The sequence below is a fragment of the Electrona antarctica genome (assembly GCF_951216825.1).
Source record: "Electrona antarctica genome assembly, chromosome: 20".
Lineage (NCBI taxonomy): Eukaryota > Metazoa > Chordata > Actinopteri > Myctophiformes > Myctophidae > Electrona > Electrona antarctica.
Genome location: NC_136801.1, coordinates 11,621,937 through 11,637,988, shown reverse-complemented (window position 1 = coordinate 11,637,988; position 16,052 = coordinate 11,621,937). Strand labels below are relative to the sequence as shown.

Sequence of the window (16,052 nt, the reverse complement as noted above, 5' to 3'; positions counted from 1 at the left end):
ACTACTGAAAAGGAAAGAAAAAGAAAAAAAAACTAAAAATGATTCAAAGTAGCAGTTTTTGTATTGGCTTGTGCTTTCGTTTGAAATGTACCCATTGTACATACTGTGAAATAAAATGTTCTATCAATCATTCCTTGAAGGGGTTCCAAATGGCATTCAACCCAGTGTTAATAATGAAAGTATGAACTATGAAGGGAGTATAATGGACATTTGTTAAATGCATGGACTTCTTTCTCTCAAATCTAATCTATTCTATTTCTATGGCTTATTCACATTATTGTGCATATTGTTGCATATTGTGTTTTGGATATTGCATGTATTGCATATTGCATTGCTTGGCCCACACATTGCTGCATGCAGCTATATTTTTAATTGTTATAACAGACAGTTGTACTTTTATTGTAGATGAGAAGGCTGACATTTACAGCAAAACAGTCAGGAATCAAGATTTGAACTTTGACCCCATAAATGATCCTCCTCAGCATAACACAGCAATCTGGGAATAAGTGAGAATAATAATGGAGTGCCGTGATTTTTTTGTAGAAATCAACACTGCATCAGGTATTATTAATATAAGGAGGAACTATTTTTTTCAAAAAAGTGTACAGTATTTGTTAAAATGTTGTTTTTATGTGGACACGCCCACCAGTTCATTAAGTATGCCTGGTTTGCCTGATGGGTGGTGATGGGTGGTGATCCACCTGAACTGAAGCCGCAACCCACATCTGTTGTTGTAAATTGTAAAGGGAGAGGGGTTAGGGGAGGGGATGATATTGTGATGTCACTGTTATTTTTCATTGGCACATTTGACTGTCAAGGTTTCAGCCTCCAGGAAGAAACCCTAAATTCAAAGGGAAAACATCATTCCATCCATCCATCCATCTTCAACCGCTTATAAGTAGTTGGGTCTAATTTCGGCCACTTTTCGGCTATTCGCGACCTTATTCTTTCGGTCATGACACCCATTGCTCGGTAGCTTTGCCATTGCCTTCTGGCTCAACTCTCTTTTCGTCACAACTGTGCGGACATCATCGCACATGTATATTAAACAACCACGGGGTCTACTTGGCTGTCACCTCATAAACACATGTAAGTAACACTTTGACCACTCAAATTTAAATGTACCCGGCCAACCAATGCTCTAACTCTGTCAGTCAGTCAGTCAGTCAGCCAACCAACCAGTCAGTCAGTCAGTAACATGTATTGGGTTGGCCCGGCTCAGCCGGCTGGTCCAGCCACAAATCGCATTCACAGTGGACAGTTACAGTACAGTAACTGAGTGCCACCACTAGATGGCGATGTCTAAACATTATCTGTGTAAGGTGGCTTCTTTTGGCCTTTGCTCTGGCCTGTCTTAAGACATTATTAAATGAATTAGGCAAGGTTAAAGCCATTTAGATTCCTCATGCACATACTACAGTATACAGCTACTTACCCTGACTTTGAGAAGGAGTATACCATGTATAGCCCACTGCATCGTAGCCTGCATTTCTGATTCACATACTGTAATACGCTGTTCATTATGGATTATGGACAACCCCCCCCCCCCCCCCCCCCCCCTGAAAAATCACAATACAATTAACATACCGTAGGCTATATGCTGACATGTTTTGCCTGATGTGACCAAAGCTGAAACTATTCTACTATATATGATATACTGTAGTGTACAGCCTACACAACTGTATACAGTACTTCCTTTATGGTGGCATAGCAACAAAGTTTGTTTGTATAACCTGTGCATATATATAAAAGAGAGTTAAAAGGGGGCAGCCAGTCACATCGGCATCACACCCAAGGTACACAATGCCTAGTGCAGTGTAAGCAATCGGGGTGAGCAGCGAGCCAGGGCGGTGGTGTGTGGAAAATGCTAGTGGAGGCAGACAATGCACTGGGCCGAGGCCTGACCAGCCCTCTGGTCTGCCTCGCGGCCACAACTTTTTTTTTCCTTTCTTTTTTTTTTTTGTTCGCACCGGGGCTGCCAACATCAGCATGGGCTCGGGGAAGACCCTGAAGTTCGCCCTGTGTGAGGTGCTGCAGTTCGCCGGCCTGTGCGTGCCGCTCTTCATCGTCATGCAGCGGTTCGCCATCATCGTGGCCAAGGTCAAGGCCTCGTCGCAGCCGCCTAGCGACGGCAGCACGGCCTACTGGCTGATCGTGGCCTCGTCCGTGGCCTACGTCACCTCGGCCGCGCTGCTCATCTGGGTGCCCATCAAGTACATGGTCTTCATGAAGAAAAAGTTCCTCATCGGGAGGAAGAAGTGGTGAGTTTCTATACTGCCGAGTCCTTACTGCTGCTGAGGGGGGGGGGGGGGGGGGTGTGTGTGTGTGTGTGTGTGTGTGTGTGTGTGTGTGTGTGTGTGTGTGTGTGTGTGTGTGTGTGTGTGTGTGTGTGTGTGTGTGTGTGTGTGTGTGTGTGTGTGTGTCCGCAGAACAGCAAAGAGGCAACAGAGAAAGGAGAGATGTACCACCAAAAAAGCTTCACACACAACTACTACCAAGTCAGCCACTTACATATGCCCCCACTGCAATAGAGACTGCAGTGGATCAAGGATCGGCCTCTACAGCCACCCGAAGACACACAGATGACCAGACCCACCGACAGGAAGACTATCATACTTGTCTCGAGTGATCGCCGATGATGGCTTGTGCGCGCGCGTGTGTGTGTTTGTGTGTGAGCTTGGATCTGACCAGGCCTGTGGGTTTGACCACACAGGCCTGAAATCTGGTCGAATCATCTTGCCCGCAGAGTCACGGACAAACCTGATTCAGCAACGATCAAACATGTTCCCTTATTAACAACCTTGACCTCTCTGTTGCTGTCAGGAGGCCTGTGGCTCTGGTGTATGTGATTCTCTCCACACTGCCCTGCTTTGCCTTCCTCATCGCCAGCTCAGAGGTAAAACATTGTTTGTCCACCTAGCCGCTGCGCTGTGTCTGTTTTGGTGCTTCTGTTTGTCTGACCTTTGACCCTCATTGTGATCTTTGACCATAGGCTGCTCGCTGTGGCCCATTAGTAACACCCTCGTTGTAATGTTGTATGCAGTCAGAGGGTGTTCCAGGTCGTTGCATCAAGCCATGGTTCTCAAATAGTTTCATTTTATTTCAAGGATCAGAAAAAATGTCATTAATGGCCTTTCAGTATAGTCTTCATCAGGCAAATAAAATAATTGTATTTGCCTGATGAAGAAATTGATTCAAAATAGTTTTGAAGCTTTAAATCTGCACTGTAACTTTCCTCTTTTACCTCGTATTTGAACCTGGTTTCCTGCTCATGTGCTGACATTTATTTTTACCATTGAGCTACTACAGCCTGCCTGCTTGCTCAGGGGATAAATAGAATCTTGACCATCAGTTCAAAATTCGTGTCAGATCGAGACATGACCTTTGAAACGACCTAAATGTTGTATAACTTATATCGTATTTATAATTGTAGTCTACCATACAGACAAAAATAAGTTACTGTACATAGTGCCGCTTTAAACTCGTGTGCGGATGTTTTAAGTGACCTTTTTTTTGGGTCTGGCCTAAATAGAGGTACAAGACGTACAGGTACATCTTGATCCCTCAAGGATCCCCATAACTCTTGAGAGTGTACAAACAGAACCAAATGGACCCTGTTCTGTTTCTACACTCTCAGAATTACAAACCTGCAAAGGGTCCATTTGTAACCCCATGAAGGACCCCTGAGGGCTGATATCAAGAATACCATTAGAGTGGAACAAAAACAAAAAGGTGGATAAATTAGAAGAGAGAGGAGAAAGGAGGAAAAGAGGGGAGGGGGGACCACCTGTGTGTGCGCACATTCACCGGTTTACACGACGCACGTACAACGCATAGGCCTATGCATTCACCATTTTCTATTAGTTCAAATATCGCTCATCTCTGGGATTACCGTCAGGGTTCTTACATGGTCCACAAAGGGCGTCCATGTTTGCTGGAAAGTTGTCATGGAACCATTAAGTGAGAATCTAATCTTTTCCAGCTTAAGATAGAATAGTACGTCCTTTATCCATCCGTTATGTGTAGGTGGAGAAACATGTTTCCATTTGATGAGTATAAGGCGTCGGGCTAAAAGAGAAGTAAAGGAGATTATTCTCTTAAGGTATAAAGGAATATTGGTCCCTGGGGGGATACCAAACAAGGCTGTTAGCGGGTTTGGTGGGATGGATACACCCAGTATATCAGAATAAGATTTAAATATATCTGTCCAGAAGTCCAGAAGTGGAACTAGAGTGGAACTTTCTGTATGACCTTTGGCACCGAGACAGCAGCGAAAGTGTGGCTCGTTCAGTAGCCTACTGTGCACGTGTCTGTACATGTTTGGACGAAGCCTCGCTAAGTCAAATAAAGGTGATGATTTACGAGCAGCCCCAATGGTTCTCGTGGGAGAAATCTCCATCCTTATGGATAAGAAGCTACTGATAAGCAGCTGGGTTGCTCTTCCTGTCCAAACTGCCCGCAGTCAAATCATCCATCCGTGAAGCACACACACACTTCCTTCGCTGGCTGAAACCCAGATCCTATTGGCCGTCCACGTCCACTTTCTAAGGACTCCGCTGCTTCCCGCAGGTCCTCGTTTATCTGCCGTCTCTCACATAAGGGCCATAAATTCACACTCAAATGACCTCCTACACTCCTTTGTTCTGCGTCCTGTTGCTATAGAAGTCCTGACTTAAGCGAATACCACTGTGGTAAAGTGATTGGCCCATTAACCCAGTATTTTTGAGTTTGAGGTCTGACTGAGATATGAACGCCCAGATTGTTTTTGTTATGTCACCTGCATGAATAGGCAATTACTAACTTTAGCTTTCTGGGTTTTCTTTTTCTTTTTTATGATTTTGTGTTTCTGGCTTGTTGCTTCTGTGTTTTAACCCATTAAAACCAGAGGCCAATTCTACCAACATTAGTTCTCAAACGTTTTTGTGTCAAGGACCCCTAAATGATATGCATTTGATCGCGGACCCCCATGTGAAAATGTGTTGTGCCAGGGACTCCCAGAAGAGAAGATTTGTTAAGAAATAAGAAAAAAATTCTGAGACTGTTCTAAACCAATGTTCTAAATTGAATATATATAGTATAGCTGAAATCTAAAATGACATGGTTTTAATGGGTTAACGAACTATGAATCAACCAGTGAATAATAGCATTTATTTAAAAAAAAACACAACAATTTTATGCTTGGTTGTCCATCACAGGTTCAGATAAATAACAATCTAAAACACGACACGTTCGTGGAGCTGCCAGTCTCGCTAGTGCTCTTCTCCCTCATCTGTATCGACATTGTGGAGCGGATACGCCACTGCAGACTGACTGGACAGGGTGAGTGCAGAGCTCTTTAGTGCAACAACAACTAGAGTTGTTGTTGCACGACTGTTTTATGCTCTTCCTGTACTATAGTTGCATTGTTATTTTACTTGTAGATGCACAATTATTAATGGACATTGTATTAATTATTATCAGTGGTTGTCAAACCTTTTAAATTCAAGGACCCCCATAACTCTAGTGTACAAATCAACTGATGAACCAAACGAATCAAATGGACCCATAAGGGTCCATTTGGTTCCATTGTGTGTACTCAGAGTTATAGACCTGAAAGGGTCCACTTGGAATCCACTTTGCATGGACCCCACTTTAAGAACCACTGTCCTACTGTAGATTTATTTAAATTACACACTGGTATCGGATCGGTACTCGTTATCGACCGTTACACAAGTTGTGAGTATTGGAATCGGTATTGGGAAGGAAAAATGCAGGTATATCTCTTAGAACCAACAAATCACTGTGACTGTACGGTCCTTTCTTCTACTGAACATTTATAGTAATGTAATACAATACATGTTACAATGCAACACAGCAAGTTATATTTCTGTATTTTGTCTGTATCTCTGTGTTTATTGGGTCTGAAGATCATTAAAGGTGGGGAGGGGGGGTGTATAATCTTTATACATATTCTCCTCAGTAATTTGGATGCACATTCTATTCTTCCAACAAGCCAACGTGCTGTGAAACCCCTTTGAAAAAGTGAGGAAATGAGCAGGAAATGTGTAGGCCATACTAATGCTTGCTTCTCGTAACACAATGCTGAGTTGACAGAAAGAGAAGAGTGTTCTCCTCAGGGATTCCATTGTCAGTTTCTCGTATAATATCTGGTTAAAATCAAACCGTTGGTGTGAAACTTCTAGACAACTGTTTTATCAAGTGCTAAGGTTGTGAAGGTTAAGAGCAGGATAACTGAAAAATGTATTAGTCATAAAATAATGGTGGCCATTAGGCCTACAACATATTTCTTGAATAACTTTACAGCTTCACAGCAGCTTAGTGTACAGGTATAACTGGCTAGGATATGGACTTGTAAATATAGACCCTGATTATCGTGGATTTTGATCATTAACACAAAACACAATAACCAGTATTGTAGAAAAAACATGCCAGGCCTGCGCAGGCTTATTGGTCCAGGCACCTTGGCTGGTAATCCAGCACGACAGTGTGTCGCGGGTTTGAGTCCCGATCCTGAACCGAAACCTTTCTGTGTGTGTTCCCCCCCATCTCTCTGCCCGTTTCCATACCTACTGTATATTGTAAAAAAAAAAAAGCCCCCAAAAAATATCATGCCACAACAATTTCAATAACGACTAAATACGGAAAGAAAAAACAAATTTTATTTGTTCGTAACTAATAAAGTAATATTGTTTTGTCATCGTTTCAGCTAATGAACTGGAGAGGGACGCTGACATCCCCACCACGGTCCTGACACACATAGCCCAGGTGACAGGGCCGGTGACACCCATAGGGCCAGGTGCTGCTGCGACGGGGCCAGCAGCTGCGACTGGGCCCGCCGCGCCCGGGGAAGCGGTGCCCGCACCGCCGATGCCCGCAGGTTCCCCCCCGAACCTGAACGGCACGGGGGCCCGACCGGAGACCAACGGAGCCATTCCGGGAATCCCCGGCAGCAGCGGCGGGAGGATGTTCAGCATCTCCGGCCTGAGCTCGCACTCGGCCAACAGCACGGCGGCGGCGTACCAGATGTCCCCGTATGCCTACACGGGGCCACTGCGTTTCCTGTGCGCCAGCGACGCCCGGGCAGAGGTGTTCGTGGACAGCTTCCTGTTCTGGCTGGACACGGTGGAGATGGTCAGGGTGGCCGGGCATCCCTTGGTCTACTACTCGGGGTGGGTGTTCCCCATCTACATCTTCAGCTACCTGTCGTGCCTGCGGCTGGTGGTCATGCCCCACAGCCCGCTGCTGTCCTCGTTGGGGGTGGTCCTGCAGGATCTGCCCTTCCTGTTTGTCCGCATTGGCCTCATCGCCTTCTTCGGTTTCGTCACGCCCCTGCTCTACCTGATGAAGAACCTCCTGGTATGCCTGGCCTTCGTCTATTTCAACTTCATGACCAAGCTGAGGGTCTTCAATACCGAGCGCATGTACTTCTGAGACCAAAAACATCCGACACAGTGTTTGCAAACGTTAACGCCTTGATTCATGCTGAGTTGTGCGTCGGTGTTGTTGCGCATCAGAAATAGCTTATCTACGAGCTCATGGTGTTGTGTGCCAAGCGTTGTTGTGCCTTTAGTATTCGGCTCCTTTAGGTTTTTAACGACCATATATATTCTCAGAGTTATGGGGTTCCTTGAATTTAAAAGGTTTGAGAACCACTAATTGTAACTTGTTTAGTAGACGTGAAGTCCACATACTGACCGGTTCCGGTTTCAAATGTGATGGAACCGATTCCAGGTTCCTCAATGTTGGACCCTAGGTGTGCCACGTTGTGAACTTGTAGTATTGCCATTTACAACGCACAACACCACGCACTTTTTACTTTACTTTATTTGTTTATTTAGTCGGGACAATGTACACTAATGAACATTACATTAAAAATGCAGTGTAAATATACCAGATTTAGCAAAACATGCTAATTTCCATCTGCAGTCCCCAGACATCGAACATCAAAACAGTACAAACAGGGCTGACATACAGGACAGAGCATACAAATACCTAGTACATTTCAAACGTATTAAGACTAGTAAGAATAAAAAATAAGAAAAGATTAAACTATTATTAGGGTAGGTTTACTCTAATAAGCTCTCTGATACAGCAGGGGTTCTCAACGTTTTTGGCCGGGGACCCCCGGAAATGCTTTGGCAATGTCTCGGGACCCCCGCCCCGCCCCCTCCCGACCCCCAATATAAATTGACTGCTACAATAACCTTAAACCATTTTGGGCGGGAACCCCTTTAGGTGTTTTAAGCATTGTTATAATTTAGCTATTGAAAAATAGCAGATCTACAAGCTCATAGCGCGCCACCGAGTGGCACGCTACGAGCTTGTAGGTCTGCTATTTTTGAAAAATCGTGATTAAAAAAAACAAAAAAACCCTTTTTTTGAAAATAATTTAAGGACCCCCTAAAATAATTTGGCGACCCCCCGAGGGGTCGCGACCCACGGGTTGAGAACCCCTGTGATACAGCATAAAACAAAGTATAACTCAGGCATAACAAAACGCGGAGAGCAATGGGTTGACATGGATGGTCAATGACATGCAGGGCCAGTTCTAGGGGGAGTTATGGGGAATATTTTAGCCAATATAAAAAAATCCACAAAATATCTTATCATTTCTGGGTTGTCAGCATTTCTATTTAGAAATTTAGACCCACCTGAACACCATCAGTGCTGTTAACCGGTGCTGATGGAAATTGGGTTACTGTCGGTCAAAGAAGGAGAAGATAAATAGATGGATAAACTGATATGATGATAGCATAGTTTTCTTTTCTATGCATTTCGGGGATTTACAGGAATTTGACCCCCACATTTATTTTCGCCCACGCCGCTATGCGGGGGCAGGCTAGGACCGGCAGGCTAGAACCGGCCCTGATGAGATGCTATAGAAACGGTGATTAGAAAGGGAAGAGATTCCTGTACTGGATGTAGCAAAGCAGGGATATTTTATTATAACATCTATTCATATGACAAGCTCCCGCACGGTGTCTTCAACGGAGTTTTAGTGGGAAACACAATGTTTCGGTCCAGAGACCATCATCAAGTCATCTTGAGAATAACCCGATGAAGATCTACTATGGCCTGACATGCTGTGTGCATTTAAAGATGATGTGTGTGCAGGAGCTTTTCCTTGCATAGGTTGGCCCTTGGTCTTGTCGTTTTGTAGGTGTCCAAATGTCTTGCTCATTTTTTTATCACGATATTTATTACAATATTTGACAAGAAGATTATGACAGAAGGAAATGGGATAGCATGGTGGTGCTTTCATAGGCTAAAAGGGAGCTCTTATAGGCACTGTGATCCCACAAAAGTGTCAGTTGACTGTGTTGTGTGTGTTTTTAATCATTCCCTCCTTTAAAATTATTTTTCTACCCCCCCCCCCCCCCCCCCCTAGATCCCCTCGCCTATGACCGGGATGGTTTACCAGGCTAGAACTAAACCACGTCACTTTGAGAGTGAGAATGTACCTGTAATGTCACAAGTTCATGGAAGAAAGTTATGTTTTTTTTTCTTTTTCTTTAATAAGGTGCAGTGAATATGTAAATCAGTGTTAGGATTTATCTTTCTTTGCTAGGTTAAGAACACATTGGCAAAATGAGCACGAAGCGTGAGATTGTATCGATGGCATATATTTTGATAACATTAATAAATACATAAATAAATAAGTATAAAAAGTGTCATTATTCAATTAGTAGATAGTAGATTAGAAGATAATTGTATAGCCTGGCATGGGCAGACTAATAACACTGCATAGATATTAGTCTGGAATCTCTGTGTGGAACTTGCATTTCCAACAGGAAGATTAAAAAAATTGCCCCTGGTGATAAACCTGTGCCATATTTGCATAATGGTCCCTGATGGGTGCCCCACAACTTTGGGGGCAGCGAGGACGAACAACTTAAAAGAGAATTCCATGCTTTATTTGAAGTTGTTACGTCCCCACCAAAGAGGTCCAGGTGTTATTTTGTGCAAAAGTGCATTGTTGGCTATTTCCCCTAATACAGTATAAGCCCTCAATGGGGGTTGGGTTTTTGTGCTAATTCGCTTATTTCCATCGAAATAAGTAGCAAAGTGTGCCGCTTGGGATACTATTTACATCATGAAGAGAGGATATATACAAAAATGGATGGAAATAAGCGAATTAGCACAACACTCCAATGCCCCATTCAATTCAATGCAATTCAATTAAATTCATTGAGGGCTTATGGTAGGGGAAATAGCCAATAATGCGCTTTTGCACAAAATAACACCTGGACCTCTTTGGTGGGGACGTAACAACTACAAATAAAGGTAAGAAAGCCTAGCATGGAATTCTCATTTAAGAGCATTCAGGTAATATTAACATTTACACTAGTTTGGAGGCACAACAAACACACAAGTCAATGAATCGCAGACAGTGAAATAATTGCATGTTCAAAATGTTTCTTCATAGCTTCCCTGCCTACATTACATATGTAGTAAAAAAAAAAAAAAAACCCACCCCCAAAACAAACAAACAAACAAATCAATAAACAAGCAAACTAGCAAACAAACAAAAACAGAAGGGGAATAGTGTACATGTTCCATCATTAAATCTCCAACTGGAGTATCGTAGACCAGTGGACATGGGTAACTTCTGAACTGTGCAATATGGACAGGCTCAATGCCGTTCAGTGTGGTCTGTGTGATCAGACCAACACAAACGTCCTCCAGTAGGAAGCAGGATTTCCTCCTGTCCTCTTTTAAATAACTAGAAAAGTACTCCTCGGAGAAGCACTGTGGTCTCTCCGCCAGGTCAGGTTGATTATTGTTGGCCGGTAGAATACTGCTGGCATGAGTGCTAATAGTGCTCTATACCGACGTACACTAAACTAATGTTCCACTAATGCTGTTACCGTGTGAGAGAGAGACAGCCAAGAGGGAGATGTAGCCTACTGCATTCCTGAGCTGGGATCTTAATAAATTAATTAAAACGGCCAAAAGATATCTTCAAACTCAGATCATTCTTTGCTTTTCCCGGCATGCATGGACAAGGGCCGATTCATACTCCTATTTTACCGCTGTTTCGGCGCTGTAGTGCCGAAATGATTTCGGCTCGTCAGAACCTCAAATGACGTCACATTGTAGGCTCTACACTTCTACAGAGCCGAACCGACTTTTATTCGGCTCTAAAATAGGAGTATGCATCGGCCCTTACGTTTACACAGTGAAACTTTTAAACGCTTTTTATGAATAATAAAACATTACAAATATATGCCTTTGAAGCTGTGATTGGAGCTATTGTTTGTCTCCCAATGCATACAGTATGAGGCTGCAGAGTTTCTCTCACCTCTTTCTCCCTCTCTATTCCTGACATGGAAACTACTGTCACTCGACAAAACCTTTGCCCACCCATGTGACAGGATACATATTAGTAGTAGGGTTAAGGGAGGGAATGTCCCTATCTCACTGTTGCTCTGTGACAGGCATCCTAGCGCACTAGCAAGAGCTCCCCTCTCCTCTCTCCCCGGAGTGGACAACTACATCTTCACATTCAAACCACCTAAATTATGCACCGAGCATAATGGCACTCCACCTGTCCTTTGCTTTGCTCCTCTGCCTGCTGAGAGCCCTCTGCACTACTGCTGAAATAGGTATGTATGTACCTCTGTCTCTGGCAGGGTTTCATTAATTTGATTCGTTGGCACGAAAGGAAGTTACACTTTTAAGTTGTAATTGGCCTATACTGACCCGGAATTAATGGAGTCAGGGATGCAATGGACTTAATTGAGGGAAAGTCATGTTCAAACTGCAGTTTGAGTTGTGTCCTGTATTTGCTGTGTGTGCGATGCTGACTAAAGCAGTGGTTCTCAAAGGGGGATCCGGGGACCCCTGGATGTCCTTGAGGCGGTTCCAGGGAGCGCCACGATCATTTTAACCCCTTTATCCAAATGTTATAGGTTGACCATTACAAGCTTGTATCGTGTATTGTGTCAAAAATTTAAAAAAATTTGATTTTCTTTAAAAAACACAAATCTTCTCTTCTGATTTTATTCTGCTAAGTCGATTTACGATCAATGGAAAGAGTTTCTACAGTAGTCTCTTTAGTCTTTACTACCACAGTTCTGTTTCTGCTTCAGATACGGGCTCCTTCCTGATGTACAACGAGAACCAGAACAAGTGCATCAAGGTGGAGAGTGCCACCTCGGTGGCGGTGGCGGTGTGCAACCCCCGCGCCGCGGACCAGAAGTTCCGCTGGGTGTCGGAGTCGCGCGTCCTCAGCCTGTCGCTGAAGCTGTGCCTGGGCGCCCAGGAGATCAAGGACTGGGTGAAGGTGCAGCTCTTCCCGTGCGACGAGAAGAACGAGCTGCAGCACTGGCAGTGCAAGAATGAGACCCTCTTCGGCCTGAAGGACCGTGACCTTCACCTCAACTGGGGCAACAAGGGAGAGAGGAACGTCATGATCTACCAGGGCTCGGGCCTCTGGAGCCGCTGGAGGATGTTCGGCACCCGGGGTGACCTTTGCTCCAAAGGATTCCAAGGTAGGGATTAAAGTAGCACACGTCTGTCCATCTTCACTTGATTGATTGATTGATTGATTGAAGTATTTATTAACAGTTTGCAGAATTACAGTACATTTCAAGCACAACTCAATAATATTGATACTATCAATAAAGGCAGAAAAGCCAAAAACAAATCTTAAAAAAGGGGGGAAAAAACTGCATGCGAAATGCACTAGTGCACATTTCTCATCATGAAGAAACACCATTTTTTATTTGAGGGAATTCACACATTTTCAAAAGGCCTCACGTCACAATAATTGAGCCACATGTTCTTGAAGGATCCTAATCCACTTAAACCCTATTTTACAAATACATTGACCCCACAGGGATCTATGGTAGTCCCTCTACACCAAATGTCTTCACCGATATACAGCAGTATATCTGGTATTTTCAGTCATTTATTCGCCCCCAGAATGGGGACACTTAGTAGTAGTAGTACATTTTATTTCGATCCATTTAAACAGCAGATATTACGTATACATACAGTATACAGTTAAGTCCACTAATGATAGTGGCACCAAAAAGGTGTAGGCCGAAGCCGATGCTTATATTTTGCCTACCCTTTTTGAACGTAACTAAGGTTTTTAAAACATTGGTTTTACAATACTGAAAACATCGGACAAAAAAAAAAGATAAGCAAAGGCTTATATTTTGCCTACACAAAGTTTCAAAACAAAACGAACTAAAGTTCATGTGGCTGAACATACAGTATCTACTTTGTCATGTGGTAATATGGAAAAAACATACAAAGGTTTGCACCCTGGTGGTCAAATATTCAGTAGAAGATATGTGAGAGAGATGCTGGTGCTCTTTCTTACATTTTTATAACCCAATGTTTAAATCTGCTCGCTAACAGCCAAGAGGTGCACAGCACGCAATCCATACAGTAAGTCGTCTTATTTCGACAGCTACTGTAGGTGATGGAACAGAATAGGTAGATAAGAGGGAGAAGGTCCGCACACCTTCTTAATACTCCCAGAAAGAAAAAACAAGCAGTATAAAAACTAAATGTTTGGGTCTCTGTGGCCTTCGTCAGGTATAAAAAGTTAAAACAACATTACGGCCTCTGTGGCCTTAATTGTCAGCTGTCACCTAACATCACGATTTGTCCTTTTTTTCCAGAGATCTTCACAATAGGGGGAAATTCCTTTGGAGGCCCCTGCCAGTTCCCCTTCAAGTTTGGGCAGAAGTGGTATGCAGAATGCACACTGGAGGGTCGGTCAGATGGAGGGCTCTGGTGCGCCACAGAGACGGACTACAACCAGGAGAAGAAGTGGGGCTTTTGTCCCACCAAATGTAAGTACAAGCTAAAGAAATGTGTGTTCCATGCGTTTGCAGTGATGGAAGAAGTACTCACGTGTATTACTTAAGTAAAAGTATCAATACCCTATTGTAGAAATAGTCTGTTGAAATAAATAACGGTAGTGGGTCGCACACATCAAGACTGCAGTTCAAAACATTTATTTCATTTTGAACAGGGGACAAACTTGAAGGCTGGATAGCCGAAACTGTCACTAGGTCACTATAACAAGTACATGACATGTGTGATTCTACAGTATGGCCAGGGTGATGGGAAGAAGCTGTCTTGGGGTAAATGTATTGCATTTATATAGCACCTTTCTCTTTCCAACCATTAAAAATGCTTTAAAATGTACAGTAGGTTACTTTGCATTCATTCACCCATTTCACATATACACAATCACACACCAACAGTGGAGGCAACCCTGCAGTTAGGGATTCTGTCTTGCTCAAGGACACTTGGACACGCAGCCAGGACGAGCCAGTCATCAATGAAGGGGTCATTGCTGACCAGGTCCATTCCTCTCACCCCCTAGCCCCCCCAAGTAGAAAAACACCACCACTTCCTGCCTTGTTAAGTGTCAACAGTACTGTCTTTCTTTTCCGGCCCGTGTAGCTGACACTGCTCTAACACTAGGACAGGAAAAAGGCCAGGAAAAGACAACAAGCTCTCCTCTCATTATCTTTTGGGGTGAACTGGTCATAGTAGAATACTGTATGCACGTTGGACAGTGGCGTGCACAGACATTTAGAGGGGCAGGTGCTCAAGTGAAGAAAAAAAGGGCACCTTGTGCAGCGCGTGGAACCGGCCGGTTGCCTTAATAGTGTGAGATTTATTGTGGGGCCTAAATAATATATTGGAAGCTTTTGACAAGATAACAGTGAAGTCACTATTAATCACTTAAATGTAGTGTAAGTGATTTTCTTAAAATAAGTGTTAAAAAGCTCCATATTGTGATAGTACTCATTGCCATAAAGAGAGAAGTACTCATTGCCTCTTCTGCAATATCAAGGGTCAGGGTATGAATTGTTAATTAGAACCACTGCGCTATAATTCACTCTACTCTGCCTTTGCCATTATCTTCCATGCTTCCACACAGCGACCAGCGGCTGGGACGTGGACCCAGTGACGGGGGTGCAGTACCAGCGGAACGCCCAGTCGGTGCTGACCTGGCACCAGGCCAGGCAGAGCTGCATACAGCAGGGCAGCGACCTCCTCAGCATCGTGGAGCTCCATGAGCAGACGTACATCTCAGGTACACACACCGCATGGCACACCTACAATATACTCTCAGTCTACACACCAGGGCTTCTCAAAGTGGGTGCCGTGGCACCCTAGGGTGCTGTGATACCAGTCTCTAGGGGTGCCTCAGAATACCTGGATAATATTTGGAATTTATCTATTTAAACAATGGCAGTTTAACCACTTAGACCCTCTATACTAGTAGTAAATAGTAAAATAGTCCCGAGTTAAACTGTACTTTAAAAATAGCAGATCTACAAGCTCACAACGCGAATGTGACACGTATTTTTGGTAATTGTTCCCACCAGAACCTAAGTATAAAAGTTATTTTCAGTCTATCCTAATGGAAATAAATATTCGGTCCAGTTTTCCTTGCGTCATACTGTATCTTTGGGGGGAAGATTTACATATTGATATTTACCTCAATTCAGGGGCGCCGAAGACAAAATAGATTGAAAACCACTGGTCGACACAGTCATGCCTGCAGCACTTCAGATTTAATGGTTAATGTGGTTAAACGCTAACGTGACATGGATGCGTTCCAGGTCTCAATGGGTTAACCACCGTCTCAAGGCTCAACAATATCATGAAAGTGAGAGAAACAGTCGGCACAGTAAATGCCCTTTTCATATATCTCCACGGACAGAGCAATGGATGCGTTATAAAGGCCTATTCACAGTCCAGTTTTAGGTGATAAGGTGACCACCGAAATGTTGGTTAGTAAAAACTGGGAGATGTGTTCGTTTGAGCGGTGAGTGGCTTATCACCGCGGCATGACGTTGTGTTGTAGTTTCCGGTGGTCACCTAAAACTAGAGTATATAGTCTTTATATTAGATTGAAATGCAACCGTCAACCCCCCCCCCCCCCCCAACACAACAATTTGTACAATTGGCTCAGACCAAGAAAGGTGTTGCTACTGTGCGTAGGCAGAGGCACTCTGAGAAACATTGCTGGTCGATGCTTTCAGGCTAGTTTTTCTGTATCTCTCCTTGGC

At 43.8% G+C, this 16,052-nt stretch overlaps 1 protein-coding gene across 1 annotated transcript in view; it reads left to right on the top strand.

Annotated features, from left to right (window-relative positions):
• The first annotated feature begins 1,056 nt into the window (after nt 1-1,056).
• The window catches only part of mrc1a (mannose receptor, C type 1a), a 37,082-nt gene continuing 22,086 nt past the window's right edge, over nt 1,057-16,052 (top strand). Inside the window, 9 exon segments of the mRNA XM_079489310.1 lie at nt 1,057-1,089; nt 1,989-2,261; nt 2,824-2,896; nt 5,196-5,319; nt 6,707-7,254; nt 7,257; nt 12,093-12,494; nt 13,638-13,811; nt 14,915-15,070. Of these exon segments, the coding sequence (XP_079345436.1) occupies nt 1,990-2,261; nt 2,824-2,896; nt 5,196-5,319; nt 6,707-7,254; nt 7,257; nt 12,093-12,494; nt 13,638-13,811; nt 14,915-15,070 (1,750 nt within the window). The 5' untranslated portion in view covers nt 1,057-1,089; nt 1,989.